The 15266-nt window shown below is 35.1% G+C and overlaps 1 protein-coding gene across 2 annotated transcripts in view; it reads right to left on the bottom strand.

Moving 5' to 3' along the window:
• LOC129257555 (uncharacterized) overlaps window positions 1-15266 on the bottom strand; it is a 33905-nt gene that overhangs the window by 15294 nt on the left and 3345 nt on the right. Inside the window, exons 1-6 of one of the 2 annotated variants that reach the window (XM_064096701.1) lie at window positions 13888-14217; window positions 6723-7423; window positions 5665-5773; window positions 3874-3971; window positions 2477-2613; window positions 856-995 (exon numbers count right to left, since the gene is read on the bottom strand). In XM_064096701.1, the coding sequence (XP_063952771.1) occupies window positions 856-995; window positions 2477-2613; window positions 3874-3971; window positions 5665-5773; window positions 6723-7423; window positions 13888-13963 (1261 nt within the window). In that variant the 5' untranslated portion in view covers window positions 13964-14217. Of the gene's footprint in view, window positions 1-855; window positions 996-2476; window positions 2614-3873; window positions 3972-5664; window positions 5774-6722; window positions 7424-13887; window positions 14218-15266 lie in introns of those variants that run through there. The other variant, XM_054895911.2, reaches the window with a different exon arrangement.

Here is a 15266-nt window from a genome sequence, read left to right as displayed (position 1 = left end):
AGCCCATCTCACCACATATCCAACTACACGTACCTCTCCAACTCTCCAATCCACACTCATTTTTTATATCTTTTTATGTATATTCCCTCTATCTCGCTATCTCTCGCACTCTCTCTCTCTTTCACTCACACACACGCACTTTCTTTCTCCCCTTCCCTTACTCTTCCAATCCCTCTCAAACTCCCCACACCTCGCTCATCTGCCCCCGAGCTCCCTCCCCTACCTATTGCTTACTTTTCTCTCCCCTTCCCTCATTTCATCCTTCCTTCTGCCTCTGGCCGGGAAATTGCAAATAGTCAAAACAAATGTGAGGCGAGTATAGATCAATACACCTATTATCATTTCAGTAAATCAGGGAAGACCACAAATAATCGGTTAACAGTGTGAGTCTACTACATGGACCTTGTGACCAATGGCGTCCTACAATGGTTCTTTTTCCTCAAACATTTGTCAATCAAGCTTATCGATCTGAATAAGCTTTATATAAAGATGTTTACTCCCCCGTCTGAATGTTAGACATCTCTATGTATGACGTACGTGACAGCAGCGAGGTCGTACAACAAGACTGCATCAGTTTAACATTCAAAGATTCAACATCCAATTACATTTTCTTTATATTCTTTAATTGATAGTGTAATCTGAGCAAAGTCACTGACCATAATTCTGAAGAGACACAGCAAACTCGTGTGGTCTCTCTAAAATAAAGTGGCATATATCTCAGTTTACAAATATTCTTTCCCACATTTTTCATATGGTTAAAAAAAACTTTGATAAGTATAAGGCATTTTGATAGTTTAGGGGCTCTTCTAAAATGTCATCATTGTGACCTTTACAAATAATACGAGGCTGACTTACATTGTAAAGTGAAACTAGCTTCGCTCATGATACTAGCCCGATGCTCGTTGGATTGTTTCCGTGATACCGTAGGTACAAGAAAGTCCATCTGTGGCGTGGTGGAGTTCCGTGTCGCCTGCGGTGGTGAATCAGGCTTGTAACTGCAGAGAGGACAATAAAGCTGAAGTGAATATCTTGCAAATTTGTGTGTTTTTTTTAGAAGGCAGACATAACGACGTAAGATAAATGGAAGGATGAATCAGGAGTATGAATATATTACAACTCAAGCATCATTTTTTGTTACTCATTATCATTATTATTATTATAATTATTGTTATTATCGTTAATAGTCTAGTGGTCTAGTGATTCTGACTCATGCCTTTCAAACAGAGGGTCGTGGGTTCGAATCTAAACCATGGCGTGTTTTCCTTCAGCAAGAAATTTATCCGCACTGTGCTGCACTCGACCCAGGTGAGGTGAATGGGTACCCGGCAGGATTAATTCCTTGCATGCACTGAGCGGCGGTGATGGTAGCTCGAGCTAAAGCCGGGGTAATAATAGCAACGCTTGGTATCCTCAGGCAAAAGGCGCTTTATAAATACAGCTATTATAATTATTATTATCATCATTATAATTATTGTTATTTTCATTAGAAACTGTCTGGAAATTATTTGGACAATTTTCTTGGCCATGAAATAATAAAACCACAAAATAAGTAAAAATATCGAATGCAGCATCACTAATATATGTATCACATTTGGCAATCCAGAGATAAAGCAAGGATATGAACACGGACTTAAGTTAGTACAACTTAGTGAATTTGAACCATTAGTTAGCATTCTAATCTATGGTTATTTTGTGGAGTGCCCTTTACGATCTTAACCATCTTAACCTGTAAAGTTTATTGTAAACCCGCAATGAAAAAGGGTAAACAGTGATTTTGCACTAAAATAAAAAGGATAATGTGAATATGAATAATATAATCCAATAAGTATTTGATACATCATCTTTTCCATGCAAAATCAATGAGAAAGGTGAAGCCTGCCATTCCTTATCAGTGTAGACTGTAATTCTTGTTTAGTCTGGGCTTAATCCCAGCTTATCTATTGAGATTACCATCCATTGTATTTTTTTAATTGTGAATGGAAGAGAAATGTGTTTACCTGTAAGTTTAAACGAAAAGCCTATACAGTTGCTTATCATGCAATTCAAAATCTAATTTTGCCTGAATACTTCTTCAAGGGCTGTTCGTGGAAAGGGATGAGGATGGATGATTTCATTTGCGTTTGATCAGTCTCAACAAAAGTGTTACGGAGCTACATTAAAAAATGTTCTATTTAATCCCAACCGATGACGTCACATTTTTCAAGCAAAAGATAACAATTGAAAAAAGTAGTTACAAATAATAATCGAACATCAATTTTAATGCATTTTTCAAAGCATTCTTGTGACCGCAAGGGTATGCTGTCATGGAAAAGGAAAACAAACATAACAAAGAAAATCGTAACATACACATTGTGTTTTACGAATAAAATACCGAAAAACTTAAGCATTTTCTTTTAATATCTCTGTGACAATCAGGATTATTTAATTATTCAAAACGTAGTCATGAAGTTTTAAAATTAGAAAATGTTACACGTACTTGTTCAACTCGTGTTCTTCAGAACCCATATCTTGGGCCGAGGGTGCCACTTGTGATATGACAGCATCTCTTCTCTGTCTTCGGTAACTAGGGGGAGGAACGGTCTCTTCATCTTCACCTTGTTCCTCGGGCTCAATCTATGTCCAGATAACATTTATCAATAATTAATCTGACACACAGAAACATGACTTTCTAAGTAGATACTTAAAGGACAAGTACACCACAAAAGAATTCGATTTGAATAAAAATCCAACAAGCATATACACTGAAAAATTCATCAGTAGGACGTGTTTCGCTTAACTTCACAAAACAGTATCTTTAGTATTTTATTATGTGAATATTAAATATTCTAAATTTCCCCTCATTGCCATATGAAACAAAGTTTTATATTTTTCTGAACATGTGGTATTAAAATTATTTTAAAACTTTATGGTTCAGTCAAGTTTGTCGTCAAATCTGTAAATATAGAAATATTGTATAATTCAAACAATGAAAAAGATATAGTGAGTGAGGGATACATCAACTCTCTCATCTGCATGTCACTGGGTTGTGCATAGAGCGGTTTTGTGAAAAATATACTTTCTAAGTTTACATCCAATTTTGATAAAATTTTAAGCATTATGCTCGTTTCATTTATTCTTTCTTGATTAAAATCAACATTGTCTGGGGTGGGCTTGACCTCTAAATAATGCGTTTACATATTTTCTTTCAATATATTAATGTTTATCATAAGCTCCAGTACTTTTATGACAATCCTTCATCTACCTTGGTTTTCGGGTTCAGATAATAAAATTAAAAAATAGTAAACAACTTTCTGATTTACCAAAGATGTATTCGTAGTATATGCTCCACTTAAACACTGCAACGATTTCTTGATTATATAAAGAATGTGGAAAAAAGGATACTGACAATAATCGGACGTAGCTGTATGCTTCAACTGTACTTCTAAAACATTCTGTCTTTAAGTATACTTTATAACTATATGGACATATCATATCTTTGTGTTAATATACACCACTCATTAAAACATGATCGGATGATATCCGTATACTGGTTTTGAAAAATGAAACATAGAAATCATTCTACAGAAACCATTCACCAGAAAGTTCAAGAAATCTTTATTGTAAATGTCATTGCATCCACCAAATAACACACTTATCATCTGTTTTAAAAGGGCCTGCATATTATTTATTACACTCTTTCAGTACAATTAATAATTGTAAGACACTGAAAGTATTCTCAATATATAACAGTATTTTCCTTTGTAATTACAATTGTAAGTTTCGTTTGGAAAAGTATGTACAAGCAAAACATTATCTTACTCAATTATGATTATGGGTAAACTTGAAAATGGTTATTTTTCAATGTGACAGTTAAAACACGGAAAGAAAACTTACCTTTAGATGTTTTGGGTAAGAAGTCTTGATAGTTTGGAGCAATTCTGGCGACGGAACCCGGAGTGAACTTCCGTTACTTGTTACTGACCCAGACGAATCTTCATATGAATGGCATGAGAAATTGAAATTTTGTTTTCATTAACAACGATATCATTATGACCGTCCTCATTATATTGTGCTATAAATCATCGTTTGTTCAGGGGCTCGAAATGAAATGGTGAAAATGCTTTTTTGCCAAGCTTGCACATCTATCATAATCTATCATAAATATGCATGATAACAATTGTATAGTGGTTAGTTGCACATTTATACAATCTAACTTACAATTTAAAACACGAATTATATAAACAATGGATTTCATAATCATTTGTCTTCTCTCACTATATGCTTTTCAAATCCTCATATGTTTTCTTGATATCACAATGTTATGAAATCTCCAGAAAGACTGTAACATTGATAGTGGTATCTCAATGAACTTTAAACAACACATTGTCATTTTTAAATCTTTTAATAGTTCTCTTCCCTTTTACGACCTCCAAGATTTTTTTCAGCCAGGAATTATCTGTTCGTGTGGAAATTTAATTCCCGAGAAATTAAAACTGTCTTTCATCTGATATCAAGAGTTTCAGAATGATAACATTAAACAAAGACCTATACGTAGAAAACTACGGTGTCATATGACCAGTTTACAGAGTGAAAGCATTAGGGATATGAATTTCTCCCTGTTTTCTATACTAATTTTGATCCGCATTTTCTTTCCACAAGGAATACTATCGACGATCAAAATATGCTCTCGCGCCCACTTCATTCCACCCCCGCTATTTCTGATTAACATTTCAAATCGGTAGCACCAGATATGATCTTCACTGACCCTTCCTGCCTGTGAACTGTCCGTGTAATCGGTCAGAAGTCCGCTGGACAATACTTGAATAATTTTACATTTAAAATACTTCTATCTCATTCCCACATCATAACCCAATCAGTGCGTTAAATCTGGGAAAAAACCAGGTATAACCGAGTGTAAATTTGGGGTTTGGGCATCTCGGTGCAATCCTCTCACCTAATTGCCCCCGACATATACTTACTGGTGCGTTCATTTAAAAGCACCCGAAGATAAAGGAGTTCTTTGCTAGCTTTGTTAGACGATGACACGGTTGGGGCTCCCAGAAGTACCTGCATGAACACCGTCTGACCAGGGAATTGTTGGTGAGAATTCCCTGGTCTGACCATGCAAGGACTGTTGATCATTAAATGTAGGCCCCACAAGAATGTTTACAAGATCTCGGTTTGGGTTATCCCTATATAACTATAGTCCCTATAGTCCATCCTGATTCATTACACTGACTCCTACAATTAAGTCTGAGATGTAAATCATAATGGACCGGCCGTAGATAAGTTTTACTTGTTTATGGCTCCTACCGTCTTAGTATATTAATTTTTTGTTAAACATTGTATTATGTGTCATATTTCTTGTTTTTATGCTGAGAAAAATAAATCAATCTGAATTGAATCTGTATCCCCATCACGTACATCATATGATTAGTCAAGTCTTTAGTGTATTACAAGATTGATGATTTTTAGTTTCTAGAGACGTATATGCATATAGAACATTGTGAGATTAATATTGTGTTTAAAGACATAACATGAAAGAAAAATAATACCTTAATTGTAAGATCTGCAGACAAAATCACTTCGCTTTTTGTCAAATCTTATCGGAATTATGCACATAATGGGTGATGTTTTATGTTTGTAACTTAGAATTTTTCGACTGGTCGTAAAAATATTTTATACCATCATGACTTCCTGCATTAATTCCCGATAATGAGTCTGAATCATCTGGATGATAGCTGAGAACAACTGTAGGATTTGCGCTGTCGACGTCTCTCCCAATCTGCTTTTTCTGTAAACATGGTAAACATAAATGAAAGAACATAATATATCTCCCAGTGTAAATCTAACAATGTTAATCTAAAAATTGGTGCAGTGTATCATCGGGCTTAATCTGATAATCGACACTAAAATATGACCATACACAATCCGAAAATTGACGCAAACATGAGATTATAGACTATGTAATGTCAAATTGTGATCCGTACAGAATGAGATAGTCACACACGCATGCAAATAAGTTAATCTGAAAATTATTCCGAATGAAGAGATGTGGTCTGCATGATAATCCAAAACGCGACAGGATTCAGGCAGAGTCGTATTATTTTCATGTCTGTAAATTATTATTATATATTTCATTGCATCTGGAGCATAAACTGTGGCTTTGCAATATTACGAGTGTAAGACTGAAGCTCCTTTCAATCATAAAGAAAAATAGAAATTTACTGAGGTGATAGGACAATTGTGTGAATTGTATAATAGGTAAAATGAAATTAGACATGATATTCAAATTCACTGCATTGGAGCGGTGAGAAGGGTAAAATAGATTATGTAAATATACTTTAAAAATAGACTTAACTTTAATTTTAGGGGTACTCCCTAATTGTTTTTTTTTTGGGGGGGGGTGCTGTGAGGGGTTATGTCTGTGCTAACTTGTAATATGTTGCGGATTCAAAGTTATGTTGCACAAAATTCATTTCCCAACTTTGTCCTTCGTTCGTATTACAGCACCCTTAATACCATTTTGGTACATAGACTTCCTTATACACGTAGTAAAACGTTAATTCTAACATGATCAGCATCAGAAGCATGAGAAGTGGTGACTGAAAACGCAAGGAAATGAAAGGAACTTAATATATCAAACTAATCAGTCCTTAAATAAATATCACAATCAAAGAGTACTTAATTTGAATGATCTTTGTTATGAACAATGAGATAATAACGATTGTGTCGTTTCTTACCGCCACATCTGGTGAGGGGAGCGGTGACGGGAAGGGTGATGGCGTCAACGAATCCGCAGTATTGATGTTTGGCATGGACAACCCCATCACATCCCGGGAATCGTGTATGCCTCTGATATCAACAAGTGGTCTTCCAGTGGATGGGACACTGATGCTTGCATGGCGAGATGCTGGAAGGAAGCTAAGGTCATTTCCTATTGGTTTGAATTCAGAGCTCTGAGATTTGGATAGTTTGCTCCTGCGAAACACTCGATTTAAAATCGACGACGAATTGTCCCCTTTGACCACCCTCTCGGTGTAACACCTCTCACATACCTCTGTGAGTTCTGTCTGGATGCTGACATTCCTGGTGCCCTTGCGACCACATTGCGTCATCACATCCTGTTGCCATGGATACCGTCCTCCAACAATTTCTGCCGACACCGCATACGAATCACCATCAGTGTCGACGGTTCCATGTTCGGATTTACAACGCAATACGATGTCACCTTCGTCGTCCTGTTCGGTGGACATTGCACTCATTCCATTCGATGTCTGCAGCTGATGGCGATTCTGGTTGGCGTCCGGAGAAGGCAGGTAGCCTTTTGCTTCGCATACACCAACCATATCAACCTCATGTGATCCGCCATTCGTTTGAATCCTGCCATTAGACTTGGGTCCTTCTGGCATCATTGTCTTTGCTTTGGTGCTTTCTGATCTCTCTGTAAAAAATCAGCCAAGAAGTAAATATCAAGTAGATTATATGTACATGAAACTCAAGTACTCTTACCAGTTGTAAGACGTTGGGTGTCTTATCAAATCTCGTATTTCCTTTTGACACGGATATGTGCACTTTATACCGAGTCCCGTATCCTTCGATGCACTTCACTGCCTTCCTTCATGCAGACATATAACACACACGGGTGAGAGGAGTTAGAGCACGGTTAAAAAACCATAACATCAAAATAACACTAGAGTATTCTATTACAAATCAACAGTTCAATGGTATTTATACGACACAATGCCTTTCAGACTGACAATACATTAGGACCCCCAAAACTCCTTTTTGTGTGGCTGATTTTCTTTGTAACATACAAATTATAATTCATACCTTGCTAAGTTTATCGCCCCTCCCGGCGTAATTCATTATTTTCTGGGACACTTTTATGAAATCCTTTCAACCCCGTATATACTTATTTGTCGTATATACTTATTTGTCTGTCTCTTTGTGATTGTTCTTTCTATCCTGTTTTTTTTTTCCCTTGATGATCTTCTCGATATCATGAAAGTAGCATGGAAAAGAACATTTATTTCAGAAAAAGTTCGTTAACAAAATAAACTTCATTTCACAATTTAAAAAAATCACAAGATAAGTTTTAGTAAACCAGAACACTGTAATAATATGATATGAAATTCGTTCATTTCCTGAACACTTGTATCTATGAAGTGCAGATCCTGTTTATTTCACGGCAATTTAGCTTTTAGCGATAATTGGTTTAGTTTATGAAAAGTATACTAATGCATCAAATGGAAATCCACTTTAGCAATCATTGTCATTTTAGATTATCGAAAATTGTATGTGACCCTATTCTTTGAGTACAGCACATAATTAGTTTCAAGAGTATTTTTACAGAATGCAGATGGTTTAGTATTTTCATATTGTTAAAATGATAATTCCAGTACGTTCATATTTCGAACATTCGGCAAATTCGTTCAGATGTTAGAAAGCATTGTCAAACACCCGCGGCATCCGGGAAGATTTCACAAGAAATCTCAAGTTTTATTACGACTGGCTAGACTTTAAAATGTAAATGGGCGATCTTTAGGAACATATATAGCTAAAATGATATTGTAGGATTTTGCCGTTATCAATATTTGCATTCATCGAAAATACGTTTTTGCCCATGAAACGCACTCCTTTAAACGCGACAGAATTATCATAATCTATTCACCAGCAAGGAAATCTTGTACGAATGCATTTTCTATTCAAATGTCTTATTTTCGAGAAGCAAGTTGGTGGTGTGACATATATCGTTTCCCCGAGCATCGGTTGAGAACGACGTCATTTTGTTCACTTCTTCTATTTCCTCTGCGGTAATTGTCCAGGGACGAAATTCAACACTCTGGTACATATATAGACCGACATAAGTGGCGCGACATTTTTAATAAGTGCTTTTTGGATCAGCTTATCCATTTGATGTTGTAAACTTCCCCGAGTTCTCCCATTCGCTGTTCTTTGAAAACAAAACTATACATATCAGCTCTTGCATGTGCACTCATCATCATTCTATATTGGCAAACTAGTATTTGAACAGTATTTAAACAACAACAGCAAAACAAAAATCGTGAAAATCTGTTTATAGGGAAAAAATTATATTTTAGAGAAATATGCTATCTGGTTTGAGTCCGAGACATGTGTTTTAAGGAAATATCCCATCGTTCGGTATTACCCACTATAATATTATGTGAGATAATTAGCTCATTAGAAGGAACAACAAAAATCTTTGTCTCCCAAACCATACAGGTTTACTATGATCAGAATTGTGATGATAACCATGGAATAATCTTTTTTATTATTATGGGTAGCCAAATGTAACAGCATTGTCGAAATAATAATATTACTTTTTGTTTGTTTAGTATTATCTTTCAAAGACAGCTCATAACCAAAGTTGAGTACCGAGAAATATCAGTAACATAATAAGGCGAGTCTTTTGAGTGGCTGACCATTATTTCGCACAAGATTTAGCGCAATTGAGGCGAGAGGGAAATTTGAAAAATATATTACTTTCTAATAAAAACATTATGTCACAGATTTGGCGCGGAAATTATTACACAGGCCAGATTAATACAAAAATAATTCAATGCATAACATTAAACAAGTGGAATGCCTCTGGTGGTCTCACCTGCATCACGCGATTCAATATAGCAGCAGTGCTGACTTTGAAAACTACTATAAAATAATTATTCACAAAAAACACCATTCATATAATGATACAATACTACATTCATTGACATTCGACCTTGATCATGTGACCTAAAACTTGTCAGTGATACTTGATTACCCCTATATCCACATTTTATACACTATGTCTATAAACTTTGAAAGTTATGACAGCAATCTAATAATTACCTCTAAAATGGCCAAAGTTCAATGACCATAAATGACCTTTGACTTTGGTCATGTGACCTGTAACTCGCATGAGATGTTTAGTGATATTTGATGACTCTTATGACCAAGTTTTATGAACTAGACCAATATACTTACAGAGTTATGGTAATTCAACAAATACCCCCAACATGGCCAAAGTCCATTGACCTTTGACCTCGGTCATGTGACGTGAAACTCGCCCAAGATGTTCAGTGATACTTGGTTACTCTTATGTCCACGTTTTATGTACTAGACCAATACACTTAGAGAGATATGGTGGTAATTTAACAAATACCCCCAACATGGCCAAAGTTTATTGACCTTAAATGACCTTTGACCTCGGTCATGTGACCTGTAACTCGCATGAGATGTTTAGTGATATTTGATGACTCTTATGACCAAGTTTTATGAACTAGACCAATATACTTACAGAGTTATGATGGTAATTCAACAAATACCCCCAACATGGCCAAAGTCCATTGACCTTTGACCTCGGTCATGTGACGTGAAACTCGCCCAAGATGTTCAGTGATACTTGGTTACTCTTATGTCCACGTTTTATGTACTAGACCAATACACTTAGAGAGTTATGATGGTAATTCAACAAATACCCCCAATTTTGCCAAAGTTCATTGACCCTAAATGACCTTTGACCTTAATCATGTGACCTGAAACTTGCACAGGATGTTTAGTGATACTTGATTACTCTTATGTCAAAGTTTCATGAATCAGATCCATAAACATTCAAAGTTATGATGGTAATTCAACAAATACCCCAAATTTGGCCAACGTTCATTGACCCTAAATGACCTTTGACCTTGGTCATGTGACATGAAACTCAAGCAGGATGTTCAGTAATACTTGATTAACCTTATGTAACCTTATGTCAAAGTTTCATGAACTAGGTCCATATATTTTCTAAGTTATGATGACATTTCAAAAACTTAACCTTAGGTTAAGATTTTGATGTAGATTCCCCCAACATGGTCTAAGTTCATTGACCTTAAATGACCTTTGACCTTAATCATGTGACCTGAAACTCAGGCAGGATGTTTAGTAATACTTGATTAACCTTATGGCCAAGTTTCATGAACTAGGTCTATATACTTCCTAAGTTATGCTGTCATTTCAAAAACTTAACCTTCGGTTAAGATTTGGTGATGACGCCGCCGTCGCCGTCGGAAAAGCGGCGCCTATAGTCTCACTCTGCTATGCAGGTGAGACGAAAAGATACATTTGTCACGGCTAACCATAAAAAATATCGGACACTATCTTTTGAAAAAAATAAAAAAATAAATGTATTAACAAGCTCGTAAATTTTAGTATGTTCCAGTAAAATGCTGACACTCACCTCGTCAACACACATTTATCTGGAATGGTTACAGACAGACAAACACGTGACAACTTGGCGTATCCAAGGGCATTGTTTCTGTCCATATTCTTGACTGTCCAAATATTGTATGTACATATAGAAATTTAAGTAAATACTGATACTCCATAACATCATATTCCCTTTTTGCATAGCAACTGTTTCAGTATAGCAGCATATATGACAAAGAAAATAAACATATTGTGTCGATTGCCACATACACGACAGCACAAGGTCAAAATATGTCGAAAGGGACAAAATTGCGTTCCGGTTCGTGGATAAACAACTGATACAAAAAAAGAATATTCGTATTGTTTGTTCAACACCTTTACAGAATGTTACTCTCTTCAAGAAAGAGATAGAGGTGCCAGTCCTACAAATATATGTATACTTTAACGTGTTATATTTCCTTCTCCGAACTATACTAGTCATCAACCAAGTTACAGACGTGTGGCTCTACATGCACTGGATGAAAATTAGTATATTCCATGTAATGTCAGATTACATGATTATGTTAAAAAGTATACACCGTCTCATAAAATAAATCATAATATACAAGTAATAGCCTAAATCAGACCTACTTCAGCTACCACCTGTAAAAAGGAACAACTGTTTTTAAGAATAAAAAAAAGATGGTCTCTCCATTGAAATATACATAGAAGGAACGTGTCCATCAACACCACCATTTCTTCCATCCATTAGATGTTCTTTGTATACAGGTTTAACTTTATTTCATTTGCACCATTCAAATAGATAATCCCTTTTCGTATCATTAGTAAGAAGTAGGAACCTCAGAATTAAAGATATTACCACCGCATCTCCTCTCTCTTTCCATTTTCCTTCCATAACCATGTGTCTATAGTCAACCTCTCCCTCTCTCACAAACACTTCCACATATTATAAGCCCCTCACATACATTTTCTAAATGTTTGTAATGATTTCATCAACAGAAAATTAACAAAACCTGTATTATTTTTCTGATAATATATTCATATGTAACATGTACCACATACAGTATCACATATGAATATCGATGAACATGCATGAATGCACCACCCCCTCTCTCTCTCCCCCTCCCCCTTTCTGTCTTTCTTTTTCCAACACATATTTCGAATACTCTTATCACATTTGCAACTCATCCAAAACCTATTAACGTTCTAATGACTCTAAATATAATCGTGGATGCATAATGGGTGCTAACGATTTGTACGGAGTGGAACATATCATTTTATAGGGGAGCAATGTAACACTCTTAAAGGTCATTACTTCTATACAAATTTCATTTGTTTCAATGCCAATAAGTGATATGAAACTCTTGTACGTGACTTTTTACATGGTATAGATCATGAATGTCAATTTGATTTTGAAATATCATATTCTGTCATAAAAACATCTTCAATTTTAAGTTTCAGTTCACATTATGATTATTACTTCTTGATTTACTTCATGAGATGTCTCGGGACGATGGAACAAGGGGGAGGGGGTAACAATTGGAATAACTTTCTGTTCCAATTATTCCTATAATCCACAATTCGATATTACGCTCTCATGAACAATGAACATTGAATGAGCAGACAGGGGGCGACGTTTTTTTTTTGCGTGGGACGAGGTCAAACTGATGAGAGGATGAAAATATTCTTTTAAACTTGAGAGCAACACTGTTTATTTCACAAAGGAAAAAAATGAAAATGTAATCCATCAGTATTTTTTCACTTAAATTTTCTTACACATTCAATTCTGGGTTTAATAATAAATTATTGCATCATCATCATGACCATTCGATGGTTAATTAGATTCGTCCATTCCCATAAAAAAATAGAAGAAAACTATTAGCGAAAAGAAAACAAATGTATTATTTTCATATGAAGTCTGATTTCTTTATATGATTTTTTTTTTATCATTCGGGGGGGGGGGGGCTCCGATGGTGAACCAATGTTGGTATATAGGGGCACACTATATTATTCATGAATAAACGATTAAATCAAAAATTGTATAATCATATCTGATATATTCTTCTCATATTTGGCTCAATTTGTAGTTTGTGTGATGATAGCGAATGATAAAATCATTATTTCAACATGCACCTAAAATTTTCAATAACAAGTACAACTGAATCCATACACGATTTAACCTTACCAATCACTACTTCATTAGACTGATCACACAGTGTCTCCATGCACTGGTAATAGTGAGTCAACAGCTAAAGTGTACATTATGCTTCGCGGTAAACCTGACATTCAATTTTGTATTGCAATCTTTCAAAACAAATATTCCAAAAATATCTATGTAAAAACTACTAGGTTTCAGTTTCAAATGACATTTATATTTTGCACTTCCTCATCTATCGTTAATTTATTATAAACCCATGCAAATTAGAAATGTCGAAAGTCGTGTAAGTTTTGAGAAATAATTTGATGATATTTTTCGTAAGGTTACCGATGATAATGAATTCACTGAAATATAAGTAATGAGTCAAGGAAATAATAAACTAATTATTTGCTTTGGACAATGATATTCTATATGGTACCCGAACATTGTCGAAGAGACATGTTCAAAGTAATGTCATCCTACGCCAACTTTGATCAGATGTAGAACTGAACATACGTTGCTATAGAATGGCAAACATACCAATCAGCAATCATTAACAAAAATAATAAAATGGTATTTACCGACAGGCAGAGATAGTTTTTCTCGGTTTAAGATGGGCATTGAACGCCGACGCAATTTAGTCATAAATGTCGTCATGATGAAAAATACAAGATCACGTGCACTCAGAATCACGATATTAAAACCATAAAGCTCTTTTTTCTAATGATAGCCAGCAGCAGGTACCGATAGGGGGAACTATAATAGCATCCTAAATAAGATTCCTGATTCTTCCAAGCATGATAAAGATGGTGGAAATGTCTCCGGGGTTGAATTAGGTGGGTGATGTCATGTCAGGCGCGAGCTAACTCAAAGAGAACTCATGCATCAAGATACCTTTTCTTTCACCGACTAAAATGCAGGCTCTCTCGAGAGAGAGAGACCGGGGTGTGGGTGAAATCGGGACCCGCTACGCAATCACCCTTTGCTTTATACACATTTCTAAAAATAACAAAAAACCGCCAAAAGAAGAAAGGAAAACATGATGCTCAAAATAACCATGGTGAGGTGTGTTGTTCTTTGCATCCGGTTGTGCATCATCAGCGAATCAGAATCTACATAATGAATATATAAATTTTTAAAATATTACAATTTTTACAAAATACTTCTTTGATTTCGTTAGTAAATCAGTTTATATTTATTCCAGCTGGTTATGTTATAACATGAAATTTTGCATAGAATCCCAACCAGTTATCCATTAATATTATGCGTAGGCTTAGTTTTCGGATATACCCCACCTCTCTCTTACACTTTCCGTCCAGAAACTTCATAAAACTATTTCATACAACCAGGTCATCTACTTGCCAATAAGTCCAATTTAGTTTTCCCCGAACACATTTGACTCAAGTATACTACTAACTCAAACTGTTGATGTCTTAAAATGTACTAGATATTTTTTTAACACAGTTATGTTTACAATTCAAGTAATTTGAACTTGTGGTATATCAACCTTTACCAAGAAATCCCGATTCATTTTTGACATAGTTTTTTAATTAACTGCTGTTAGGTTCATATTGACAAACAATTGTTTTGAGAGAGTGTAACGATTATTAAAATTTTGAATGTACTTAACGATCAAAACTGATATATGTTTTATACGAAATGATAATTTCCTGATATTGTCCTGATAATTTTATATATGATTTGTGATATATATTTTCATATGTACCTTTTAAGGCGATTAAAGAACATTTGAATTGATTGGAATCGAAAAGTTTAAAGAGTTTAAGTACTGTTTAATCCATTTAGGAAAATTAACAAATAATTAATTATTACTTTCAAATATCATTCTTAACATAATACCACCGAGAGATCAAGTCCAACCAAACAACAAATTTATTTGAAGTAAAAGGAAAAAAATGAAAAATACATTGAAAATTGATTGCACAATCATGTGCATGTA

The sequence above is a fragment of the Lytechinus pictus genome, chromosome 3 (genome assembly GCF_037042905.1).
Source record: "Lytechinus pictus isolate F3 Inbred chromosome 3, Lp3.0, whole genome shotgun sequence".
Lineage (NCBI taxonomy): Eukaryota > Metazoa > Echinodermata > Echinoidea > Temnopleuroida > Toxopneustidae > Lytechinus > Lytechinus pictus.
Note: the sequence above shows the minus strand (reverse complement) of the source record. Positions and strands in the feature narration are given on the sequence as shown.